This window comes from Lactuca serriola, chromosome 5 (genome assembly GCF_051521515.1).
Source record: "Lactuca serriola cultivar US96UC23 chromosome 5, Lser_US96UC23_V15, whole genome shotgun sequence".
NCBI lineage: Eukaryota > Viridiplantae > Streptophyta > Magnoliopsida > Asterales > Asteraceae > Lactuca > Lactuca serriola.
This window is the reverse complement of record NC_136412.1, coordinates 65,492,451-65,517,953: the sequence shown is the minus strand read 5'-3', so window position 1 is coordinate 65,517,953 and position 25,503 is coordinate 65,492,451. Positions and strand designations below refer to the sequence as shown.

At 40.7% G+C, this 25,503-nt stretch overlaps 1 protein-coding gene across 3 annotated transcripts; it reads left to right on the top strand.

Moving 5' to 3' along the window:
- The first annotated feature begins 22,344 nt into the window (after positions 1-22,344).
- On the top strand, positions 22,345-25,095 carry LOC145052564 (uncharacterized). Of its 3 annotated transcripts, none has more exons than XM_079000396.1 (6): positions 22,345-22,498; positions 23,043-23,139; positions 23,266-23,442; positions 23,533-23,631; positions 24,241-24,486; positions 24,586-25,095. In XM_079000396.1, exons 2-6 carry the CDS (start codon positions 23,068-23,070, stop codon positions 24,859-24,861), a joined length of 870 nt encoding a protein of 289 aa, XP_078856522.1. In that variant the 5' UTR covers positions 22,345-22,498; positions 23,043-23,067; the 3' UTR covers positions 24,862-25,095. The 3 variants fall into 3 exon arrangements, with proteins under 3 accessions (XP_078856522.1, XP_078856523.1, XP_078856524.1); XM_079000397.1 differs by lacking the exon at positions 22,345-22,498 and adding an exon at positions 22,501-22,589; XM_079000398.1 differs by lacking the exon at positions 22,345-22,498 and adding an exon at positions 22,535-22,555.
- Positions 25,096-25,503: the final 408 nt, after the last annotated feature.

Genomic DNA, 25,503 nt, shown 5'->3' with positions numbered 1-25,503 from the left:
GGTACCTAATCTTATGGGAATTATTATCCAAATGTGATCATCTTTTAGTTCTAGATTTCCATTCAATCGTATCGTTGGGCTATGGAGAGTTAGTCCATGAGTCATTCTAATCAAATCATCCATTGAAATCTTATCAATGTTTTCATCTTCATAAACTATAGATCAAAGATGCCGCCTCACAGAAATCAAAGGAGAAACCTCAATAACGAAACACCACCTCCTCCAGCTCCTCAACCACCTACTCCCCAGTTTGACACGACAACCTTAAATGCTGTTGTAGCTGCAGCTGTGGCTACAGCCATGGCTCAGTATCATTCATCTGGTTCCACCGGAGGAGGAACCCATGTTTAGTCTATCCAGGTTGAAGCTCCTGTGCGCTCAAGAGGGTGCTCCTATAAGGACTTCACCAACTGCAAGCCATTGTCCTTCAAAGGGACTGGTGGAGTCATTGCCCTCTCTCAATGGTTCGAGAAAACCGAATCGGTTTTCGAAATCTGCTCCTGTTTAGAGGGGAGCAAGGCCAAGTTCGCTGCTTGCACCTTTGAAACCAAAGCCCTAACATGGTGGAATAGCCATGTTAAGTTGCTATCTCTTATAGTGGCTAATGCTATGGGCTGGGATACTTTGAAAGACCTCATGATTGAGGAGTACTGCTCGAGGGGCAGGATCCAAAAGCTGGAGGAAGAGCTATGGAGCCTAACCATGAAGGACTCCAATGTAACCGCTTATACCGCCAGATTCTGCTAGCTGGTGGCCCTCTGTCCCAACATGGTTCATACAGAGGGAAAGAAGATTGAGAGATACATATGGGGGCTGGTGCCACCGTACCAGGGAAATGTCTTGGCATCACACCCCACTACATTTGATAGTGCCTAGCGATTGGCACAACGGCTCATAGACCATGGGGTTCGTCCCCCGGCCACAACAACAACAACCCTGGCCATCTCAGAACCCGCAAGAACCGCTGACTCCAAGCGGAAGTTTTGGGATGACAAGAAGAAAGCTAAGACTGCCAAAAAGCAGCAGGTCGTGACAGTACATGCTACGATAGTACTTGCCGCTGCTGCTCCGGTAAAGCAGTACGCTGGAAGTTTGCCTAAGTGCAACAAATGCATCTTCCATCACGTCGGTGCTTGCCGGGAAATGCAGTGTATGAACTGCAACAGGAAGGGGCACACTGCCCATATCTGTAAAGCTCCAGCAAAGCCAATCAACCAAGTCCTCGGTGCAGGAGTGGGCCAAGCTTGCTACGGATATGGCGAAGTAGGCCACTACAAAAGGAACTGCCCAAAGGCAGGGATTGCTGGTGGAGTGGCAAGAGTCCTGGCCATAGGCCATGAGGAAGCGGTAGCCGACCCCACAGTAGTCACTGGTACGTTCCTCCTAGATAACGCTTATGCATGCATTCTATTTGATAGTGTAGCGGAGAGAAGTTTCGTGAACCAAAAATTTGCTCATTTACTTAAGCAAAAATCACGAGCACTTAAAGAACCGTTAATTGTAGAAATGGCTAACGGAAAGACAGAGAGCACTAACAGTATATTCATAGGGTGTACCCTAACTTTAGATAGCGATTCATTTTCTATCGATCTCATGCCGGTCTCAATTAAAAGTTTTGACGTCATTATCGGCATGGATTGGTTGAGTTCTCATCGTGCCGATATCATGTGTTACGAAAAGGCTGCTCGCCTAAATCTACCATCTGGCGAAACCCTAATAGTGTATGGCGACAAACCCGTCACGAACCTTCGTATCATCTCGAGCATCCAAGCTCGGAAATTCTTGCGAAAGGAATGTACATCATTCCTTGTTCATGTTGTCAATGTGAGCCAAGAAATGAATGACATTCAGAACATTTCAGTAGTACGCGACTTTCCTGACATCTTTCCAGAAGAACTCCCAGGATTACCTCCACAACATCAAGTCGAGAAGCGAATCGACTTAGTTCCAGGGGCTACGCCCATAGCCAAATCGCCCTATTGTCTAGCACCTGCAGAGATGCAAGAACTGTCCAATCAACTTAACGAACTGCTCAGAAAGGGCTTTATAAGACCAAGCTTCTCACCCTAGGGACCTCCAGTCTTGTTCGTCAAGAAGAAAGACGGATCGTTTCGTATGTGCATCGACTACAGGGAGTTCAACAAGCTGACCATCAAAGATCGTTATCCATTGCCTCGTATCGACGATTTATTCGACCAACTTCAAGGGGCGAGCTTCTTATCAAAAATCGACTTGAGATTCGGATATCACCAACTACGAGTGCTAGTGGAGGATGTTCCCAAGACAGCCTTCCGAACTCATTATGGGCACTACGAATTCGTAGTGATGCCCTTCGTATTGAAAAATGCGCCCGCAGTATTCATGGACTTAATGAATAGGGTGTGTCGTCCTTACTTGGATCAGTTCGTTATCGTCTTCATCGATGACATACTTATCTACTCTCGTAGTAAGGATGAGCATAGTCAACATCTGCGACAAGTCCTCGAAACATTATGTTCGGAGAAGCTCTACGCGAAGTTCTCGAAATGCGAATTTTGGATTCGACGAGTCGAATTCTTAGGGCACGTGGTTAGCGAAGAGGGAATACACGTGGACCCTTCCAAAATCAAAGCCATTGAGAACTAGTCAGCACCGAAGACGCCTATAGAAATTCGTCAATTTCTAGGCCTCGCAGGCTATTATCGCAGGTTCATTCAGAACTTCTCCCGCATAGCGAAACCTCTTACAACACTGACCTAGAAGGGAGTGACCTTTGACTGGGAAGAGAAGCAGGAGAGAGCATTGCAAACGCTCAAACGAGCCTTGTGCACCGCACCGATACTATCCCTCCCTGAAGGGATAGAAGACTTCGTAGTCTATTGCGATGCATCGAATCAAGGGCTCGGATGTGTTCTGATGCAGCGAGGTAAGGTCATCGCCTATGCCTCGAGACAGTTAAAGACACATGAGGTCAACTACACAACCCACGATCTTGAACTAGAAGCATTTGTGTTTGCTCTGAAAATCTGGAGTCATTACTTGTATGGAACGAAAAGCACTATCTTTACAGAACACAAGACTTACAAAACATCTCCGACCAGAAGGAGCTCAACATGAGACAACGACGGTGGGTCAAGCTACTCAGTGATTACGAATGTGAAATTCATTAGCATCCGGGTAAAGCCAACGTAGTAGCTAACGCCCTGAGTCGGAAGGAATATTCTGGTCGTAGAGTCAAATCATTGACTATGACTGTCCATTCACACTTGTCCACACAAATTAAGGCAGCTCATCTCGATGCTTTAAAGCCTGAAAATGTGGCGGGTGAATCCCTAAGAGGGATGGATAAGAACTTGGAGGTTAAGGGTGGCAGAGCTTATTATTTCATGGACCGGATCTGGACCCCAAAACTCGGTGGTTTTAGAGACTTGGTCATGAACGAGGCGCACAACACTCGTTATTCCGTGCACCCGGGATCAGATAGGATGTATATGGATCTCAAAAAGTTATACTAGTGGCCGAACATGAAAGCAGAGATTGCTACCTTCGTGAGTAAATTCCTTACTTGCGCAAAGGTCAAGGTCGAATACCAGAAACCCTCCGGTCTACTACAACAACCTGAGATACCGGAATGGAAGTGGGAGAGGATAACTATGGATTTCATAACCAAGTTGCCCAAGACGATGGGTGGACTTGATTCCATATGGGTCATCATCGATAGACTGACCAAGTCTGCACACTTCTTGCTGATCAAAGAAACAGACAAGATGGAGAAACTTACAAGAACTTACATTAGGGAGATTGTAAGACTGCACGGTGTTCCCTTATCCATTATCTCGGACAGAGATAGTAGATTCACTTCGAGGTTCTGGCAGTCATTACAAAGTTCCCTAGGAACTAGGCTGGACATGAGTACAACCTACCATCCATAGGCCGAAGGGCAAAGTGAGAGAACTATCCAAACCTTGGAAGATATGTTGCGAGCCTATGTGATAGACTTCGGGAAAGCATGGGATACTCATTTATGTAACATCCCGGAATGGCAAGAGTAAAGTTGAAGGGCTAAAAGAGTAAAATGGGAAGGAGCGACTCGGCGAGTCCACGAGGGGACTCGGCGAGTAGGGTCGCGACTCTAGTCGCGTGTTAAGTGACCAGCTCGACGAGTCACATGGGTGGACTCGGCGAGTTGGTGCTGAGTGGAGAAAACCCTAAATCCGGAGGTTGAGCCCTATATAAAGAACATTATGTTTCCTCCCCAGCCTCCTTATCATCTCTTGAGTTCTAGAAACCCTAATTTCGTGAAGAAGCCCCATTGTTGAGTGAATTGGAGCTTGGAGAGGTGGTTGTTGAAGAAATCTTGAAGGAAAAGAGACTTGGATCAAATGGCTTTGCAAGGATCCGGATAAATCTTCTCTTGGAGCTTCCTTTTGAGGTACTATTTCATTGTTTGAGCTGTTATTCTCTAGATTCATCATTTTGGGGGTGTTAGAGATCATATCTTTTGATGTTTTGGAGTTTAGAGGTTAGATCTGAGGTTGCTACCTCAGATCTGGAACGGAGAAGGGTTGGAATGCATGAAAGTCCCTGTTTGTGAGTGATTGATGGAGCTATCTTGTCCCAAACCCAAACCCTAGAGTGAAAATACATAGATCTCCTCGGATTCACGTAAAGTTTGCCACTTTACGTGATGGATGGCCTTAGGAAAGGTAGATCTATGGTTTGGACCATCTGCATGGCTTGGAAAGCCTCTGTATGGATTCAGACCTGGTGGTACTCGGTGAGTCACATGGGTGGACTCGGCAAGTTGCTTGAAGATAGGCTGGAACTCGACGAGTTGGAAGAATAACTCGACGAGTTGGATGAAGATGGACTGGAACTCGACGAGTTGGAAGAACAACTCGGCGAGTAGGTTGAAGATAGCCTTAGACTCGACGAGTCTGTTCTTGGACTCGGCGAGTCTTGTCGAAGAGTCCCAATCTTTTCTGGTTGAGCCGTGAATCGGTGAGTCAAGGGGATGACTCGGTGAGTTGTGTGTGAGTGGACTCAGAGTTGTTGAACTCGGCAAGTCTCGGGGTGACTCGGCGAGTTGAGTCACGGATTGGGGAATTTCTGAGCATGGGGACTCGGCAAGTCATCGGGTTGACTCGGCAAGTAGAGTCAGTCAGGGGTTGACTTTGACCAAGGGTTGACCAGTGGTTTCTAGGGGCATTTTGGTAATTGTTGGATATTGTTTTGAGTTCAGTGCCTTGGTGGTTGGTCGGTGGAGGAGTTCGTGTCAGAATTTGGAGCAGTGGGATCTTATCTGTTCAGTTGGCAGTTTCGAGGTGAGTTATCCTCACTATATCAACAGGTTCTAAGGCAACAAGGACGGCCCTTATCGGATTGAGATCCGAGTATTTGTTGTTATGTTATTGCTTTGATATGTTGCATCCTGGTAGCTAGGATGGTATGTGTTAGAGACCTGGTTGAGATCGGTATTCTGAGATGTAGGGTGATGCTATGCTAGTGACCGGTTAGGTCGGTATCCTGGTTAGAATGATGATATGTTATGTGATCTGTTTGATCGGTTTGTTCACTGTGAATTGTCATATGATTGTATGTTTATGTGCACATGGTTGTTCAGACTGGATTTGGGTTGAGGCGGGTCCTGCTTTGTGCTGTAGGCCAAGACACCCAGGGCGGACCGGTTGACCCGAAGGCCCAGCGAGCGGTCCGGATAGGCTGTAGGCCCCAAGAGGGCAGACCAGACGTGCCAAGGTTTAGAGAGTGGACCTGGCCGACTGAAGGCCCGGTGCAGGTGGACCAGTCATACTGTAGACTCGGAGAGTGGACCAGGTGGATTGTAGGCCCGGTGCGGGCGGACCAATCATACTGTAGACTCGATGTATGAGGATAGATTCGGAGAGTGGACCAGGTGGATTGTAGGCCCGGTGCAGGCGGACCAATCACACTGCAGACTCGAGGTTTATGGCTAGACTCAGAGGGTGGACCAGGTGGACTGTTGGCCGGTGTGGCAGACCAGTCACACAGTAGACCCGAAGTGCATGGCTGTTCTGTGATCGGATATGGTATGGCATGTTATGCGTGTATGGTATATGTGGTTGGTATTTTGGGGATATCTCACTAAGCTTTCGGGCTTACAGTTGTGGTTTTATGTTTTTCAGGTTCTTCAAGAGACCGTGGCAAGGCGAAGGCGTGATCGTATCGCTCCTCGTGTTTATGTTGTGATGAGATTCTGGGAATACTTAAAATAAATTGTATTCAAAACCTTTTTGTAATAACTTAAATGGAATCGGGTTGTTTTCGAAAATTTTAAATTGGTTGAAATTTTTGGTCGTTAGAAGTTGGTATCAGAGCCTTGGTTTGAGTGAACTGGAGGAACACTCGTGTGATTTCAGTCTCAAATCGAGGAGAGTTTCAAAAGAGAATTTAAAATGGTTTTCAAAATGATTAAAGGAGGAGGCGGAGGTACGATCAGCCGGAGCCAGTAAGTAACCCCAAAATGCCATACATGATATTTGTTTTTGAGCTTTGATAGAACAGCATGTTAGTGTTAGGCTAGGGATCTTCAGGATTTCATGATAATGTTACCTGATTTGTGATGCATGTAGCCTAGGGTTTCATTGCGGGAGATTTTCAGTGTTCCTCTAGTGGTGAGGGTTGAGCGCTTGTTTTTATGTTTTCACTAGGGTGTTGTGGTAGTACTTCATACAAATCAGGGTAGGTGTGGAAGGTAGTATGGGCCCGTACTACTGAAAGCACAGGACCCATACGCGTATCAGGGAAACCATGACCTCTAGGGTTGGGTTGAGAGAGTTGGTTCCCGGGATAGTGGGAAGTGTCTGAGTTTTTGTGGTGTTTTTCAGTATGGAGATTCCGAGGCATGCTGGGAGTGGATCCGGTTCAGGATCGGGAGCAGGAGAGGGAGTTTTGGGCGGGTCTGTGCCGCCCGAGGTTATTGGTCAGATGAGCACGTATGAGTTGGATGCGAGGATTCGTGAGATCCTGCATGATGAGATTGCTGCGTTGTTCCGGGCTGAGTTGACGGAGCTGTTTGGGTCAATTAAGACCGCCATGGTTGAGTATTTTGATGAGCGCTATGCAGCTCTCACAGAGACGGCTGCCGCGGCGGCTACAGCGGCTGTAGCAGCGGCAGGGGGAGGAGCTGGTCGGGGCTTTCAGTATCGGGACTTCGATAATACGAAGCCTCCCACCTTCGATGGAGTTCAGGACCCGATTGTTGCTATGAGGTGGTTATCAGACGTGGAGGGGTGTTTCTTCATGTGTTCATGCCCTGCTGATCAGAGGGTGAGGTGTGCTCTGAACCTGTTGAGGCTCGGGGCGAAGGATTGGTGGAGGTTGACCACGGGGTCATATTCAGATGCGCAGAGGGCTGTGGTTTCATGGGATCAGTTCAGAGAAATGTTCGGCACTCGTTATGTTTCGCAAGTTGAGAGGGAGAGATTGGCTCAGGAGTTCCTTGAGCTGAAGCAGGATTCGAAGTCGGTGACTGAGATCACCAGGATGTTCACTAATAGGGCGATGTTCTGCCCAGAGTTCGCTTCGGAGCAGGCTCAGATGTCTCGATATCTGAGCATGCACAAGAGAGATACCAGACAGTTTGTGTCTACGCAGAGGTGCGAGACCTTGTTGGAGTTGCAGGAGGCCGCCAGGCGGCGTGAGTTAGAGATCGAGTTGCAGTTGCGTGAGCTGAGGCAAGATCCGGTGCAGTCGCAGCCGGCGCCGAAACGGTTCAAGACCGTTGATGCTAGAGTGGGAGATCTGAGCAGCCACACTTGTGGGAATTGTGGGAGGGGTCACACCGAAGTTTGTAGGTCCGGTGGTGCATGCCGCAAGTGCGGAAAGGAGGGGCACTATGCGAGGGATTGTCGGCAGTCAGTTCCAGTTCGGGATTTGAGGATTTGTTATCATTGTCATCAGGTTGGACATTTGAGGGTCAACTGTCCACAGCTCGCTGCAGGACCGGTGCAGGCTCCAACACCGGCCACTTTGAGGATCACGGGTGGAGGTCAGGGTGGAGCAGAGCCCCCAAGGGCTCAGGGTCGTCCTTTTCAGCTTTCAGCAGAGGAGGTCAGAGCAGTGCCGAATGCAGCTACAGGTATGTTTCTTTCTTGATGTCTTGTTATCTTGTGATTATTGTGGTGTATTGTTTTTGTGCTGGTATCTTTGTGTGGTTTTCGATGCGGTATTCGTCGTTTTTGAGGGTTGTGGTTTGGTTATGGGTTATTGTATTGGGAATTTCGTTGGTTATCATTCATGAGGGTTATTAGTGGAAACCTGGCATTGGTTTGAAGGCCGGGTAGCATCTGCTTTCTGAGGAGTGGTTAGATGCAGATTGAGTTTCTTTCGAGCGGGTTAATCAGTGTTGATATGGGATCTTGTTAAGGTTGTTTATGCTTGTGGGAATCAGTCTGCATGTAAGTGTTGGTTTTGTGCAGAGTTGTTCTGGGAGGTCGGTGATGGCGACCGGTGGTTGTTAGTCAGTACCCTAAGTGGGGGAGAATTGGAAAATTCTCCAGAAAGATCGATGAGCATGTGAGGTTGCTTAGCTGTTTGGGATTCAGCAGTGTTCTGTCAGTCCAGAGTGTAGGCTGGTATGAGTAAGTGTCGGGCATGCGGGGCGGAATACAGGCCTAGGGCATTTGATTGTGGAAGGCCTGGGATCGGGCTGGGATCAAGTATGTATGATGGAGATAGAATTCGGAACCCCTAGAGGGATAGAACAGTATGCATGGGAGGATTTCCCAGAGAGATAGCTCGGAATGATGGATGTTAGTTGAGCAGTCCGGATAGACCGAAGGTCGGTAGGCGTACCAGTCAGGCCAAAGGCTCGGAGAACGGTCCAGCCAGACTAAAGGCACTGGAGGGCGGTCCAGATTGGCTGAAGATTCTAAGAGTGGTCCAGATTGGCTGAAGGCCTGTGAAGGCGGTCCAGTCATACTGAAGACTCTGTAGGTATTGATAGAGCGGTTCGAGGAATTGGATTGAGTATGTTGCGATGTGTTAGCATTAGAAGGTCTGGCCCCGGGTATTGATCTTGATTGGTGGAGATGGTGCATGGACTCGAGAGTCGTTGCGAGCAGAGTCAGAGCACGTGTGTTGGATGGATAGCGATTATGCTATGAAGGAGTGGTGTAGCGTTGGGCGAGCGCCGTGGCACTTGTGGTAGTGTCAAGGAAGCCAAGTGGATTTCCTTGGTAAGGAAAGAGAAAGGAGTGTAACTCCGAGAGGGAGTGCGAATTCACAGAAGTGAAAACGGCAGAGCAGAGTTATGATTAGAGTGATCCGAGTATGGTTATTGAGCAGCTTGTTTGCGGCAGTAGAATGGAAGCACATCCAGTTTAGGATGTCTGCTGAGGTTACGGAAGGAATTCCGCGGGTGTAGAGCCAAGAGGCTCGGAAGGGATGCAGGGAGGGAGTATTGGGCTCTCAGTGTGTTTCTGATCAGGGAATTGTGTATGTAGTAGTGGTTCATCCTGGGGGATGTTTGGAGTTGTCATCAGTGTATCGGGTTTCCCAACCTGAGGGTGCTAGAGCTAGTTCAACATGTGTATGTGATTGCAAGAGGAGAACTCATAGGAGTTGCTCTGAAGGATGTGTCTTTCTGTCAGCAGAATGATTAGAGTTGGACTCGGATCGGGAATCCGGTGGTGCATGGTTATTTTCTAGCTCATATGGGTCGAGTGATGGTTGTGATTTGGAACAGTGTTACATCGTGAGTAGTACTCAGTTGTTAAGTGGAGTTATAAGAGAATAACGCCGGTGGCCGGCCCGAGACGGTGGTCAGGACACCGTAAGGAAGGAGAAAGTGAGTTTCTGGTTCTATGGTTGTGTTTTGAGGAACCGGGTTGGGTTAATGCCAGGTGATGCGTGGCAGGAGTATTTCTAAGAGTTGAGTTGTTGCAGGCTTCGAGGACGAAGCCTAATGTAAGTGGGGGAGAATTGTAACATCCCGGAATGGGAAGATTAAAGTTGAAGGGATAAAAGAGTAAAATGGGAAGGAGCGACTCGGCGAGTCCACAAGGGGACTCGGCGAGTAGGGTTGCGACTCTAGTCGCGTGTTAAGTGACCAACTCGGCGAGTCACATGGGTGGACTCGCGCGAGTTGGTGCTGAGTGGAGAAAACCCTAAATCCGGAGGTTGAGCCCTATATAAAGAACATTATGTTTCCTCCCCAGCCTCCTTATCATCCCTTGAGTTCCAGAAACGCTAATTTCGTGAAGAAGCCCCATTGTTGAGTGAATTGGCGCTTGGAGAGGTGGTTGTTGAAGAAATCTTGAAGGAAAAGAGACTTGGATCAAAGGGCTTTGCAAGGATCCGGATTAATCTTCTCTTGGAGCTTCCTTTTGAGGTATTATTTCATTGTTTGAGCTGTTATTGTCTAGATTCATCATTTTGGGGGTGATAGAGATCATATCTTTTGATGTTTTGGAGTTTAGAGGTTAGATCTGAGGTTGCTACCTCAGATCTGGAATGGAGAAGGGTTGGAATGCATGAAAGTCCCTGTTTGTGAGTGATTGATGGAGCTATCTTGTCCCAAACCCAAATCCTAGAGTGAAAATACATAGATCTCCTCGGATTCACGTAAAGTTTGCCACTTTACGTGATGGATGGCCTTAGGAAAGGTAGATCTATGGTTTGGACCATCTGCATGGCTTGGAAAGCCTCTGTATGGATTCAGACCCGGTGGTACTCGGTGAGTCACATGGGTGGACTCGGCGAGTTGCTTGAAGATAGGCTGGAACTCGATGAGTTGGAAGAATAACTCGGCGAGTTGGATGAAGATGGACTGGAACTCGACGAGTTGGAAAAACAACTCGGCGAGTAGGTTGAAGATAGCCTTAGACTCGACGAGTCTGTTCTTGGAATCGGCGAGTCTTGTCGAAGAGTCCCAATCTTTTCTGGTTGAGCCGTGAATCGGTGAGTCAAGGGAATGACTCGGTGAGTTGTGTGTGAGTGGACTCAGAGTTGTTGAACTCGGCGAGTCTCGGGGTGACTTGGCGAGTTGAGTCGCGGATTGGAGAATTTCTGAGCATGGGGACTCGGCGAGTCATCGGGTTGACTCGGCGAGTAGAGTCAGTCAGGGGTTGACTTTGACCAAGGGTTGACCAGTGGTTTCCAGGGGCATTTTGGTAATTGTTGGATATTGTTTTGAGTTCAGTGCCTTGGTGGTTGGTCGGTGGAGGAGTTCGTGTCAGAATTTGGAGCAGTGGGATCTTATCTGTTCAGTTGGCAGTTTCGAGGTGAGTTATCCTCACTATATCAACAGGTTCTAAGGCAACAAGGCCGGCCCTTATCGGATTGAGATCCGGGTATTTGTTGTTATGTTATTGCTTTGATATGTTGCATCCTGGTAGCTAGGATGGTATGTGTTAGAGACCTGGTTGAGATCGGTATTCTGAGATGTAGGGTGATGCTATGCTAGTGACCGGTTAGGTCGGTATCCTGGTTAGAATGATGATATGTTATGTGATCTGTTTGATCGGTTTGTTGACTATGAATTGTCATATGATTGCATGTTTATGCGCACATGGTTGTTCAGACTGGATTTGGGTTGAGGCGGGTCCTGCTTTGTGCTGTAGGCCAAGACACCCTGGGCGGACCGGTTGACCCGAAGGCCCAGCGAGCGGTCCGGATAGGCTGTAGGCCCCAAGAGGGTGGACCAGACGTGCCGAGGCTCGGAGAGTGGACCAGGCCGACTGAAGGCCCGGTGCAGGCGGACCATTCATACTATAGACTCGGAGAGTGGACCAGATGGATTGTAGGCCCGGTGCGGGTGGACCAATCACACTATAGACTCGATGTATGAGGATAGATTCGGAGAGTGGACCAGGTGGATTGTAGGCCCGGTGCGGGCGGACCAATCACACTGCAGACTCGAGGTTTATGGCTAGACTCAGAGGGTGGACCAGGTGGACTGTTGGCTGGTGCGGCGGACCAGTCACACAGTAGACCCGAAGTGCATGGCTGTTCTGTGATCGGATATGTTATGGCATGTTATGCGTGTATGGTATATGTGGTTGGTATTTTTGGGATATCTCACTAAGCTTTCGGGCTTACTGTTGTGGTTTTATGTTTTTCAGGTTCTTCAAGAGACCGTGGCAAGGCGAAGGCGTGATCGTACCGCTCCTCGTGTTTATGTTGTGATGAGATTCTGGGAATACTTAAAATAAATTGTATTGAAAACCTTTTTGTAATAACTTAAATGGAATCGGGTTGTTTTCGAACATTTTAAATTGGTTAAAAATTTTGGTCATTACAATTTACCCCTTGTCGAATTTTCCTACAACAACAGTTATCACACGAGTGTAAAGGCTGCTCCATTCGAGGCCCTCTATGGCCGAAAGTGCAGATCCCCTCTGTGCTGGGCTGAGGTGGGTGATACCTAGTTAGCTAAAGGACGAATTCCTGAAAGCACTCTCACAAGTCCGGAGATCATACGGGAAACGACGGAGAAGATCGTTCAAATCCATGAACGATTGAAAGCCTCCAGAGACCGACAGAAACGCTACGCTGATAAACGTAGGAAACCATTGGAATTCCAGGTGGGCGACCGTGTTCTATTGAAGGTCTCACCCTGGAAGGGCTTGATACGCTTCGGAAAGCGTGGAAAGCTAAATCCAAGGTACATTGGGCCTTTTGAGATTCTCGCAAGAATCGGCCCTGTAGCTTACAAACTTAACTTACCGCGCGAACTCAGTAACGTACATTCTACCTTCCACGTATCGAACTTGAAAAAGTGTTTGTCCGATGAGACTCTTGTTATTCCACTCGACGAGATCGAGATCAACGAGAGCCTCAACTTCGTGGAGGAACCAGTAGAGATCATGGATCGAGAGGTCAAGCAAATGAAACAAAGCCGCATCCCGATAGTGAAGGTTCGCTGGAACGCCAAGCGAGGACCGGAATTCACTTGGGAGCGTGAGGATCAGATGAAACTGAAATATCTTCGTCTTTTTACTTAGTTATTTGTAACTACTTTATTTGATTAGACTTTAATTTCGGGACGAAATTCCCTTTAACAGGGGGATGATGTGACAACTCGAAATTTTCATTCGGTTAAACCCTAATGTAGTGGTGTTGATTATGATGGCATGTACGGAATATGAAAGATCTAGTGAATCATCATGTAAAATCAAGAACACATGGAGTAAATAAATCTTTGTAAGCTCTTACTAGATCTAGAAAGAATATACAAATGGGTTTGTACAAAGTTTCTCTCTCTAGTCTAACACTCCAAATGGATTCACTTACATAATGGGAGTCACTTACTTCCTATTTATAGGAAAGACTCAAACCATTTACACATACAAAGAGGAAAGCCTAAATCACTACATCCAAGCATGACTTTGCACCCTAACATTCTCCCCCTCAAAGTTAGGATTGGATGTCCGGCTTCAATCTCCAACAAGCTAGCGCGACCAAGACCAAACTCCCCCTCGAAGTAACACCGGTCTTCAAATCCGCAAATGAATATTCGACAAACCCGAGAAGCATCGAATACCCATCATTCTCCCCCTTTTTATAATCAAAAAATGATTATAAAACCCACTAAGGATGAGAAGCGCCCGAGGAATAGTCTTCACGATACTCCCCCTTGATGTGTACCAAAAATGAATCACCAAAAATCTTGCACGGAAAAACAATCACGAAAAAGCCACAAAAAATTTTCCAATTTATGAAAATTTTTGACTTTTTGGGTGAAAGTTGCAAGATTTTTCAAAAACCGGGTAGAAATTGTCACTTTCTGAAACTTGCAGGGACCCGTTGCGCCAAAAACAGTCAAATATGTGAAACTCTAGCCCATTTGCGAAACCGGGCATAAAGCGTAAATCCGCACAAACTGCAAGGACCAGAACTGAAAATTCTGCAATTTCTCAGCTTTTATTACCCATATGCGAAGTTGGGTATTTGTGGCCAAAAATGCGAAACTGCAGGTACTCATTTTGAAAATTTCTGCATTTTCTTGAAACTTGCGAAATTGGGCTAATTTTGCCATTTCGTGAAAATATAAGGGGCCATATTTGAAACTATTTGCTTTCTTCCCCAATTCACTCACTAGTGAAAACTTCGCATGTTCCAGATTCTTCACATGTTCCTTACAAATGCTTCGCATCTTTAACCCAATTAACCAAATGCGAACTCATGTTTGAAATCCAGATGCAAACTTGATTTTCATTTCATATGTGAACCGTTCTTGACCTCAAATGCGAACTCAATTGATGTCATATGCGAACCTAATCATCAAATGCGGACATTATTTTTGAGACCCAGATGCGAATATTCTTGGCATTCAAACCAGTTAACCAAATATGCGAACACAATCTCTATAACCAAATGCGAAGTGAGTTTGACATCCAGATCCAAATTTCACAAACTCGTATGATGAGCAAAATCAATATGCGAACCCAAAATCAATATGCGAATCCAAAATTGATTATCACACATACAGATCTTCGACTCCAATCTTGCGAAACTAGCTTACAGTCCTTTGTTAACAAACTTTCAACTAGTCGATTATTCATCGATCAAAAACGAAGTCGACAACACAAATCTATATCATCGCAAACTTTGCTTTTTGATACAGGAACCCCAAAATCAAACAAATCCCAGACAATCGAAACCATCGATTCATCTCAAATCATTGACTACATAGAAATTAATCAATGATTCCATACCAAGCCATCGATCAAAATCAATCAGATACCCATTTTATTTATCAACCATTGATCAACAGACCTTCGCATTCAAATCCTTCAACCATCGATTTGTTAGTCTCTAGTCATAACCAACAATCGATCATCAAACATCTCTTGATAACCATCGAAATCGATTTCTGTTCTTCCATCAGCCTTGAATCGATACAAACGAATGTAGTTTAAAATCGGTTTTTTTTGACATCATGACAAAATTGAATCCATTCGAAATCACAAAATCAAACTTTCAATTTCCAGGAAACGAAACCAAATTCAACAATCGATGTCTATTTTGACTCCAAAGCGTCCAATTCCCAGTCGTTCTTTCATTAGGTCGAAACCAGTCGACATTAATCGACTTCAAATCACAATGACATTTCGATTCCAGTTGTTCTCGATTCAAACATCAAAATCAAAGATTTGTTTGTCGATTTCTTATCCAAAACTTGATCCTCATAGGTATGAAATTGAAGAAATCATAACCGATTCACAAGAACTGATTAGCAAGTACATCAAATCGATTAATAGGAAAGTAAATATGAAAATAAACTTCAAGAACGAGACAAGAATATCCGATGTTATAACTGGGTAAAGTAAGAAACGAAGATGAATGATGAACAACAGCGAATTTAGATTAAACATATTCAATGACTTTTGGGCTCAAACGGATACATGAACAGTAAACGAATATTAATTTTGGGCTCAAATCGGACTTATGAACAGTGAAATTAAACAAAAATGAGTTTAATTTGGTTTAGATCTAGACAAAAATAATTGGATCAACTATAGGGTTGAAACGGATTAGATCCAATGAGGCAAATCGATCAAAAATTGAAAAACGCAAAGTACGAATTGAAATCATGGACGTTTTGGAATCCATTTGAGAATTTGAGATACCTTTTTGACGAATCGAGATCCATTTGCAACGAGCGAATCAAATTTTGAAGATCTTCGTTCTTTTGTTGGAATGAGAAAATCTCCAATTTGAACATTGTACCACCCATTATGCGAGATGTACAACTCGTTTTTCGTGTTCTTCAATGATCCAAGAACATCTTCAAAAGAATCACCAACACATTTGGGTTTTGACTTCAAATTCAATGAAACATTTGGAGATTGTTGCTTCGGAACCCAAATTTGTTTCACAGATTTCGGCTTCACAACATTTGACGATTTTTGTGAGTAAACCCGCTTGTTTTTGCGATTGATCTTCTTCTTCTTTTTCTTTCTCATCTTTTTGCATCTTGAAGAGTTGACTTCATGAACAAACCCACTTTCAACAACATGAACATTTTGAGTTTGAATCAAATCTTTTGGAGTTTGATATTTGTGAATTTCTTGAACCACCGGCTTCCGATAAGGAATCATTCATTCAAACGAATCACAAGAACACAAAGTATCATCGGTTTGAACTCCAATCGAGCAAAAAACTTTTTCATCATGAGAATCAACTTGAATTCCTTTTTCTTGAACATCAAGAACATCACATTGAACTCCATTGTCAAGAACTTCAACAAACTTAAGAGCACGAAGATCACTTGGATTTTCAATTAGAGAAATGTATTTCTTATTGAACAAATCTCTTTCTTCTCCTTCCTTTTGATTTCTACTACGAACTATTATGGACAAGGAAATTTTATTCAACCATGCAATCTTACAAATTGGTTGAAATACCAAGCTTCCATTATCATCCTTCAAACCTCCATAAGAAACCATATTACCCCATCAAATCAATTTGCTTAACACCAACCCATAAAATTGATCTTCATTTACTTTGTATTTCACATCTTTAACGATCACAATCCAAGAATCATATGGCAAACCCACCATGATCACAAAAACTTGAAGAATTCAAGAGAGAGAAAGTGTTTTTGAATGGGTTTTCAAGAGAGAGAAAGTGATACAAACAAATATTCTAGAGAGAGAAAGTCGAATTATGGATCAAATCAAAGAAAATTTCGATTTCTAGAACACAAAACACTCTCTAAACACGAAGATCCATGATCAAAAAATGAATCACCAAATCAAGATAGCCATCAAGGATCAATTCTTGATCAAATCAAGAACACCCGCTCTGATACCAATTGTAGTGGTGTTGATTATGATGGCATGTGCGAAATATGAAAGATCTAGTGAATCATCATGTAAAATCAAGAACACATGGAGTAAATAAATATTTGTAAGCTCTTATTAGATCTAGAAAGAATATACAAATGGGTTTGTACAAAGTTTCTCTCTCTATTCTAACACTCCAAATGGATTCACTTACATAATGGGAGTCACTCACTTCCTATTTATAGGAAAGACTTAACCCATTTACACATACAAAGAGGAAAGCCTAAATCACTACATCCAAGCATGACTTTGCACCCTAAAACCTAAAAGTCAATCACTTCATATTATAAGTCAATTTCAGTTCTAATTGTTTTTTTTTACAAATTTAAAGTTCCTTTGACTATTATAATAATTATTCTTTAAATGAATGGGTGAAAGAATGTGCCGTCTCGGGTCCTGAAATTTCTAAACCGCGAATACCACGTAGCTTAGAAGTTCACGGCCAAACTTTAATGTTTGGGCCGTAAACTACCCCCACAAACCGTAAACTCATGCTTAAGCATGAGTTTACTCCCCAAAGTAGATCACTTCTCATTTTCACCCTAAAGAGTAAACTCCAAAACACTCTCAACTATCATCCCGGTTTTCGCCCGATTTCCCGAAAACGTAAGTACTTCTTGGCTTGATTTGTTGATGTATCATAACTACTAGTGATTATACATCTTTTCATCCATCCATTTTTGTGTTTTGATTAGATTTCCAAAACACCAACAACACCAAGAACACACACTAGTGTTCTTGGACTTTAAGTTCATTTCAAGCTTCCACAAAGTAAGTACTTCTATCCTAGAGTCATTTAAAGCTTGCTATAATCTTAATATCAAGGAAATGTCCCAAGAACACCAAGAACAAGGTGTTCACGGTTTTGGGAGGCTCCCAAAACCGTAAAAACCAAGTAAGGTGCAAAGTGGTGCCTTAGGGTGCCTAGATAATTCACAATGCCTTAGGGAATTGTCTAGATCCATCATTTATGAGTTTATCACACAAAAAGCACAAAAACCTCACACTTATATGTGTTTACGGTTTGGGGATCTCCTAAAACCGTAAACACCCCAAAAGTTGTATAAATGTCCCATATTTATTCCTTATCCCAAGAATCTAACCTAGACTATTACCATGATGAGCTAAGGACTTGAAAACCCCCAAATACCATAAACCTTAGGAGTTTACGGTAGTAAACTCAAAGGAAAATGGTAATAGGACTGTAAACTCCATTTAGGAGTGAAATGGTGCCCTAGTTCCTTCCATGGTCACATACATCAAGTAGAAAAGCTTCTAGGGACTCTTAAAGCTTCAAACAATAAATGGTCACAAAGGGGGTGAGCTTACGACCGTAAACCCAAGGGTTTACGATCGTAAACCCTTTTGCTAGTGACCATAAAACCATAAACTCCCTAAAGGAGTGTCCCTTGAACCGCAAACACACTAGCCTTTCCCTACAACACTTAGATGCAATCCTTGAGACTTGTAACACTTGTATAAGGTGTTTAGCATGTCCTAGGGTGTCTTGACTTTTTTTATTAGTTGTTTAAACAGTAATTGGATACATATATGTGATATTATATGTTAACTAGGATCATAGAGTGTGTTCAAGACATCACTTGACACCTAGCAATCCTACATCTTCAATTCATCCGTACCACTCACTATAGGTGAGTTCATACCCCTTAATCAATATTTTAAATGTTTTTAAATGCTTTATGGGGGGGATACAAGTTAAATACTTATAGTTATTACATCAATCACATGTGATTAATAACTACAAAACCAGTGATTTTCTTACTGTTCAAACTGTTTATCAAACTATTTTGCTTCAAACCGTTTTACTTATCAAATACTTATACTTAAGCTCTTTTATACTTATTATCAAATTGCATGCCTAGATATGTATAGTTATATAAGTAATGTTTGAAGGACTTAAGAAGTCTAACCCGCCTTATTTCCTTTTCCCCGTTGGGATGTGGTCTGGTGGGGTATCGGGTATCCGTCCGAAGGTCGTTTAACTATTAGTTATATATCAAGTGTACATATATAGTCATAAAGGTTCTTCCAGTAATTTCAATACCCTTGGGTAGCAAGGGTATACTTCCATGTTCATACGTACAAGTTATATTACTAGTAAACATCAATAGGCGTAGTTTAGGGTTTTACTAATACTAATACTAGAACAATGAATCATACAAAGATTCAGTTCATACATGAGTCATAATACATAGTGATGAGAAACAAACATAATACATAGTGATGAGAAACAAACATAATGCATAGTGAAGAGAAACAAACATAATACATAGTGATGAGAAACAAACATAATACATAGTGATGAGAAACAAACATAATACATAATGATGAGAAACAAACATACATGCTAGATAGAGAAAGAACACACAATACAGCTAGCACATACATTACATTCGGTTATGTGAGCCATTAAACGGGTCATGGCACTACCTGCCATGACCGTTTTTGTATCCAGAATCTCCGTAATTAGGGAGAGTATGAGTTTGCGTATAGATCTATATTGGATTGACTATCCTACACCTTGCTGCTCGCTACAGTGGAACTTGCAAGTCTACGGGTGCCAAATGTCATTTCTTACGGCGTCTTACATTGTCGTTTTACTATTGAGTCGGTAGCAGGGTACAGGCCGATCACATGGTACTTTAAATAACAATTGGTTTAAGGTAGTTAGTACATCAGTAGTTACATAATACAACACTACAGTACTATAATATTTATCCCATTACATTCACTTCGTGAACATTTACACGATGCACGGTAATGTAAAAACTATATTTTTGGTTAATGATAGTCGGATTGGGAAAATACACACTCTTACTAGATGCCTTGGTAGAAGGCTACTCTTAGTAGGAAACATAGGGTTTTCTAGGATAGTTCAAACAAATACAAACTTTACAATACTTATACATTACATCTTACAAACATCTTACAAATGCTTTCATACAAACTCAGACACTAATATACTTATGATCTCACCAGCTTTAAAGCTGATACTCGCTTTCAAAATAACTTGTATTCTCAGGTCACCAGTAGAAAAGTACCGGAGCCAGGTCACCAAAAGATGGAGCGGGTTAGGTTAGGAATCTCCGAGGCAGCATTGTTTGCTTGTTGATACATAGATCCTTTAGGATAGGCCCCTTAAGATTATCATTTTAGGATCGAAGTGTGAGAATTACGAGAATAAGTAATCAGGATTAAGCTGTTAATGTAATATATATGTACAACAATATAATAATAATATTATGGGTTGACAACCTTATGTGCTCACTAGGTTTCCTAACCTGACCCGCTCAGTTTGTATGCATCACATGTATAAAGACTTAAGCTACTTGAAATCAAGAGACAGCCTGCAATAGTGTTCAAGATCATTAGGCAACATTGTCTGCTCGTTGATACATAGATCCTTTAGGATAGGTCCATTAAGATTATCATTTTAAGATCGAAGAGTGAGAATAACAAGAATGAGTAACCAGATTAATCTGTTTGGTGTTATATATTTACAACAAAATAATAATAATATTGTGGGTTGAAAACCTTACGTGCTTACCAAATTTCCCAACCTGACTCCCTTAGTTTGTATGCATCACATGTATAAAGACTTAAGCTGTTTGAACTTGATTATGATGTTGAGTGATTAAGAGACAATCTGCAATAGTGTTCAAGATCATTAGGTCTTTACACTGTAACTTATATATCTGTATTAATTATGATATCCTTAGGATTTTATTTATGATAATCTTTGTTTTCAAAGATATTTTTATATTATGAGATTTTTCGCAAATAAAATATCATATTTTTTTAAAGAGTTAAAAAAGTTCCTTTTTGGTTTTGAAAATTAAAGGATGTCATATATATATATATATATATATATATATATATATATATATATATATATATATAGGCTTAGGTTATTCTATTATAACTAATTATTGTGTGGATATCGTATGCTATGAGAATAATAAAGAAAATATGTTGTTTGATAATATAAATACGTTCAATCTTACATAACTATTGTCATTAACACACATTTCACTAATTAAATCATCTATAAGGTTATTATACACTTATTATTATTATTCTCATGTTTGTCAGAATTTGTCCGAATGTTTATTGGGTCATATTCTGTCTGAATGAAAATGAGTGAAAAACGATGTGTGAGAACATAAATTAATACTAATTAGCGAGAATGCATGAAAATGACGATATTTTTGTAAGGTGAAACGTATTCGTATTGCTAAACAACTTATTCTCTTAGTAATTATCATAGCATACGATATCTGCACAATAATTAATTAGAATATTTGAACGTAGCTCTCTCTCTCTCTCTCTCTATATATATATATATATATATATATATATATATATATATATATATATTCTCTTTTTTTCATTATAATAATATTAAATAAATAAAATTATATTTAGAATACACTTGTAAAATACATTAGCATATTTTAAAATTTCAATATATATTTAAATTTGTACATGAATTTGATACAAAAAAACAAACTTTATATTTATAATTAATTAAAAAAATTTAATATCTAACAAAATATTATAAATATTAAATATTATATTTGAATTATAACTAATAAATAAAAATAAACTAAAATTATACAAATACATAAAAAAAGAGACTAAAACCTAGTCTTAAAGTTCATCATTTTGAGAGGAATAAATAGTATTATTTCATGTTTGGTGTAATACTATTTATATCTTCCAAAATAAGGGAATAAATAGGATATGATTGAAAAAAATAACAAATGAGAGTGCATTGAGGATATTCTTAATAATCAGTCGACAAAATTTCATTAACCTTTCATTTTAGAAAACAAGTACATTCATTGCAACATCAAAATCAAAACTTTCTTTCACATTAATTTTGATAAACTCCGATGCATGCACTAGATTTGGACATCGAAAATTTTACATTAATCGATTTGGATTTGAATTTATAGAAGTCTATTTCAATTAAAAACTTTTATTATAAAATTCAAAAATACCTATTTTACTTCGTTATTTTATTATTGTCTTTTTATTCTTTAAATTAATTATATATATATATATATATATATATATATATATATATATATATATATATATATATATATATATATATTTGTTTTAAACGTGACATTAACTCATGGCAATTATAAAGTTTAAAAATCGTGAGCAGTGACATGACAACATGGTTATGCCTCAAGTTTTACATGTTTACTGAGTTATAATATTTTTCAAAACTTAATGTAAGATGGTAATTTTATATTGATTTATAATTATATTATTAAATAAATATAAATCTATATCAAATATATCAAGCTTTTAGAAATATTATATCTAACTTTTAACAAAATCCTTATCTGTCTAAAAAAATGCATATGGAAAGAAAAAACTACCTTATCACACATCTAACAGCATCACCATTTGGTTTTTCGAGAAGGTCTATTTATATTTACGCCTTGTCATGCTTTGGAATTAGTTAGATGTTAATAAAAAACCTTTTTATTATTTGTTGAATAAATCATTAAATCTTTTTCTGTTATTTATCAAAAATGTTTCACCCAAAATATTGACATAACCCCTTCAGGCACATGCATTCTTTTGTGGCTTCCCAGATATTTCGTGGAACGTTATTACACACACTCATCTATAGCCTGCGTACACCGGTATTTTCTCTCTTTTCATCTCTGAATCAGAACTACTTTTCAAAAGAAATCGTATCTGTAATGATTTTATAAGCTTGTGTTTATGCTAAAGGCTAGTAATTTACTGATTTAATTTCGAATTCTATACTGTGGGTGTTTTAATAGATCTCATGATCCATATATGTAATTATGTATAGTATAAGGTTCTTCACTGATCTTCGAGTGCTTGATTAAAGAAAAAAATGAAAGAGGAGATCAAGATTACTGTTTAATTGTTTAATCTTGCAGTACGATTAATTTAAGCTTACTTTTTGGAAGTAGATTGAAGCATCCTGCTGTAGTTCTTGCTTTCGAATTTATGAAATTAGGTTTAATTTCAATCAATTTGTATACAATTTCACCATCGTACCCCTTTTTCGTTCAAATTGAATCATCGTTTGTTCAATCGAATATGCATCTCCTCACGTTATCAGTTCCAATTGGTTTGGAATTGCTTTGAATCCATGTATGCAATTTTACAACAAATTATCCGACTATCTAAATCGATTTAATTTTCCATCTGTAGTTAGCACAAATTTATCATCGCTTCCATGTTTCGTCGTCATGGGACTTCTCAGAAACAACAAGAGCAGGAACATCTTGAACAGCAACCTGAAATTAAGGTAAGTACAAGCGGAAAATTATCATTTTTCTCTCGTTTTATAACCTCTTTGTTGGAATATCAATAATTTGCTTCAGCATTTCTAATTTTTATGAAAATTGGTCATTTTTTTTTTCAATCTCTGCAGGTCAACGAGCTGAAATCGGCTATTGGTCCACTTTCTGGGCGAAATTTATTATATTGTACTGATGCATGCTTGAAAAGATATCTGGAAGCTCGTAATTGGAATGTAGAGAAAGCAAAAAAAATGTTGGAAGAGACCCTTACATGGCGATCTACCTATAAACCAGAAGAAATCCGCTGGGTAAGTGACAGTGTCACATACATCTTGATGTTTCTTTAAATGAAATATTAACTATCTTTACGACAGTATTGTTTTTGTCTCACTTGTTAGGAAGAAATTGCAGTTGAAAGTGAAACTGGGAAACTGTTTAGAGCAAATTTTCATGATCGGTTTGGAAGGACTATTCTCATAATGAAACCTGGATTGCAGGTGATTATATGATCCTTAATTCCATAAACTTCTTACTTTATCCTTTGAGATCCATTTTGTTACGCAGGAAAGACATGACAGAACAAGTTGTACTGCGTCTCACATGCATTGGACTGGACCGAGATTGATGCAAATGTGACGAAAGTTACACTTTTTTGTCCCGCCCAAAAAGGTGGAACAAGGTGGGACATGGCTCGCTATCGATCTCTCGTCTGTGCGAAAGACTTAAATGCCCTTCTCATCATCATCATCAAAAATAGTTATAGAAAGCTTGTCCAGCCTCGTCCTGTCTAGTCATGTCCTTTGTAACAAGCGCAGCCGAAGGCTGCGCTTGTTACTCAGGACGGGACATAACGTGACTGGACTGGACTAAACAAGCTTTCTATGACTATTTTTGATGATGAAGATGAGAAGGGCATTTACGTCTTTCACACAGACGAGAGATCGATAGTGAGTCATGTTCCACCTTGTTCCACCTTTTTCGGCGAGACAAAAAAGTGTAACTTTTGTCACATTCTAGTCAGTCGCGGTCCAGTTGAATGCACGTGAAACGCAGTACAACCTGTTATGTCATGTCTTGTCGACTGATGGTGCTGACACTTATTGTAGAATACAACATCAATGGACGGGCAAATTAGACATCTAGTATACATGATGGAGAACGCTATCCTAAATCTCCCAGAAGGGCAAGAAGAAATGGTGTGGTTAATAGACTTTACCGGATTATCTTTCAGCGTCAATGTCTCAATTAAAACCGCTCGAGACACAATCAGTATACTACAAAACCACTATCCCCAGAGGCTAGCTATTGCAATTTTATACAGTCCACCACGAATATTCGAAGCATTTTGGAAGGTTCGTTTTTTCTTTTTCCAATATTCATTCACATAAACATACATTCCAAATTCCCAATTGGAGAATTAGTTATACATCATCTACCTTATCGATATACAGATTGTTAAATATTTCTTGGATCCGAAAACATTCCAAAAGGTTAAATTTGTGTACCCGAAAAATAAAGAGAGTGTGGAGCTCATGAAATCATATTTTGATGTTGATAATCTTCCAACTGAGTTTGGTGGAAAGGCGACAATGAAGTATGATCACCAAGAGTTTTCAAAATTAATGGCTAGGGATGATGTGAAAGCTTCACAATTCTGGGGGTTTGATGAAAAGACGATTCTGCCCCCTGAGTCTCTTGCTGATCCTACGACACCAAAAGACTGCTAACTGCTGATGTAGAAGGTAAATATATATAGTAACAATAATGGTGTATGTATACGTTAGATGAAATTAGATCGATGGGGGTAAAATGGTCTAAAGGAATTATTACTTAATGTATTCATAATCACTTAAACTGTGACTTAATTATTGTAAGCTCTTGATGGATGATCTCGGTCCATGTAAGTATCTATAAATAATTTGGTTATTATTAACCAATCTTATAATGTGAATTTATAAATATATTTATTTTTTATATTAAATATAACAAGCTAACTAAATCTAAACATGGGCTTATATCAATATATGGTCCATTGGTCCCTCAGGCTCTACAACTTCGCTTTATTTACATCAATATGGCAATATATGATATTAGAGTATGATTATTTTTTTTGTTCATTGAATTTATGATGTTTTTATCAATTTGTGGTATCGAAATATGATTACTTTTGTGTTCATGTGTTAACCATGTTCATATCTTTTCATATGAATGTTCATGATTGCATTAAATGTGATGACTTGACATAGAGGTTATGTATGAATCATTATGAATATTTGTTTAAGATATATTCCTCTATTCTTAATTATGTTTACATGATAATCAAATAATATAACAATGGAATTGTCTTTGAATCATTAAAAAGTTTTCTT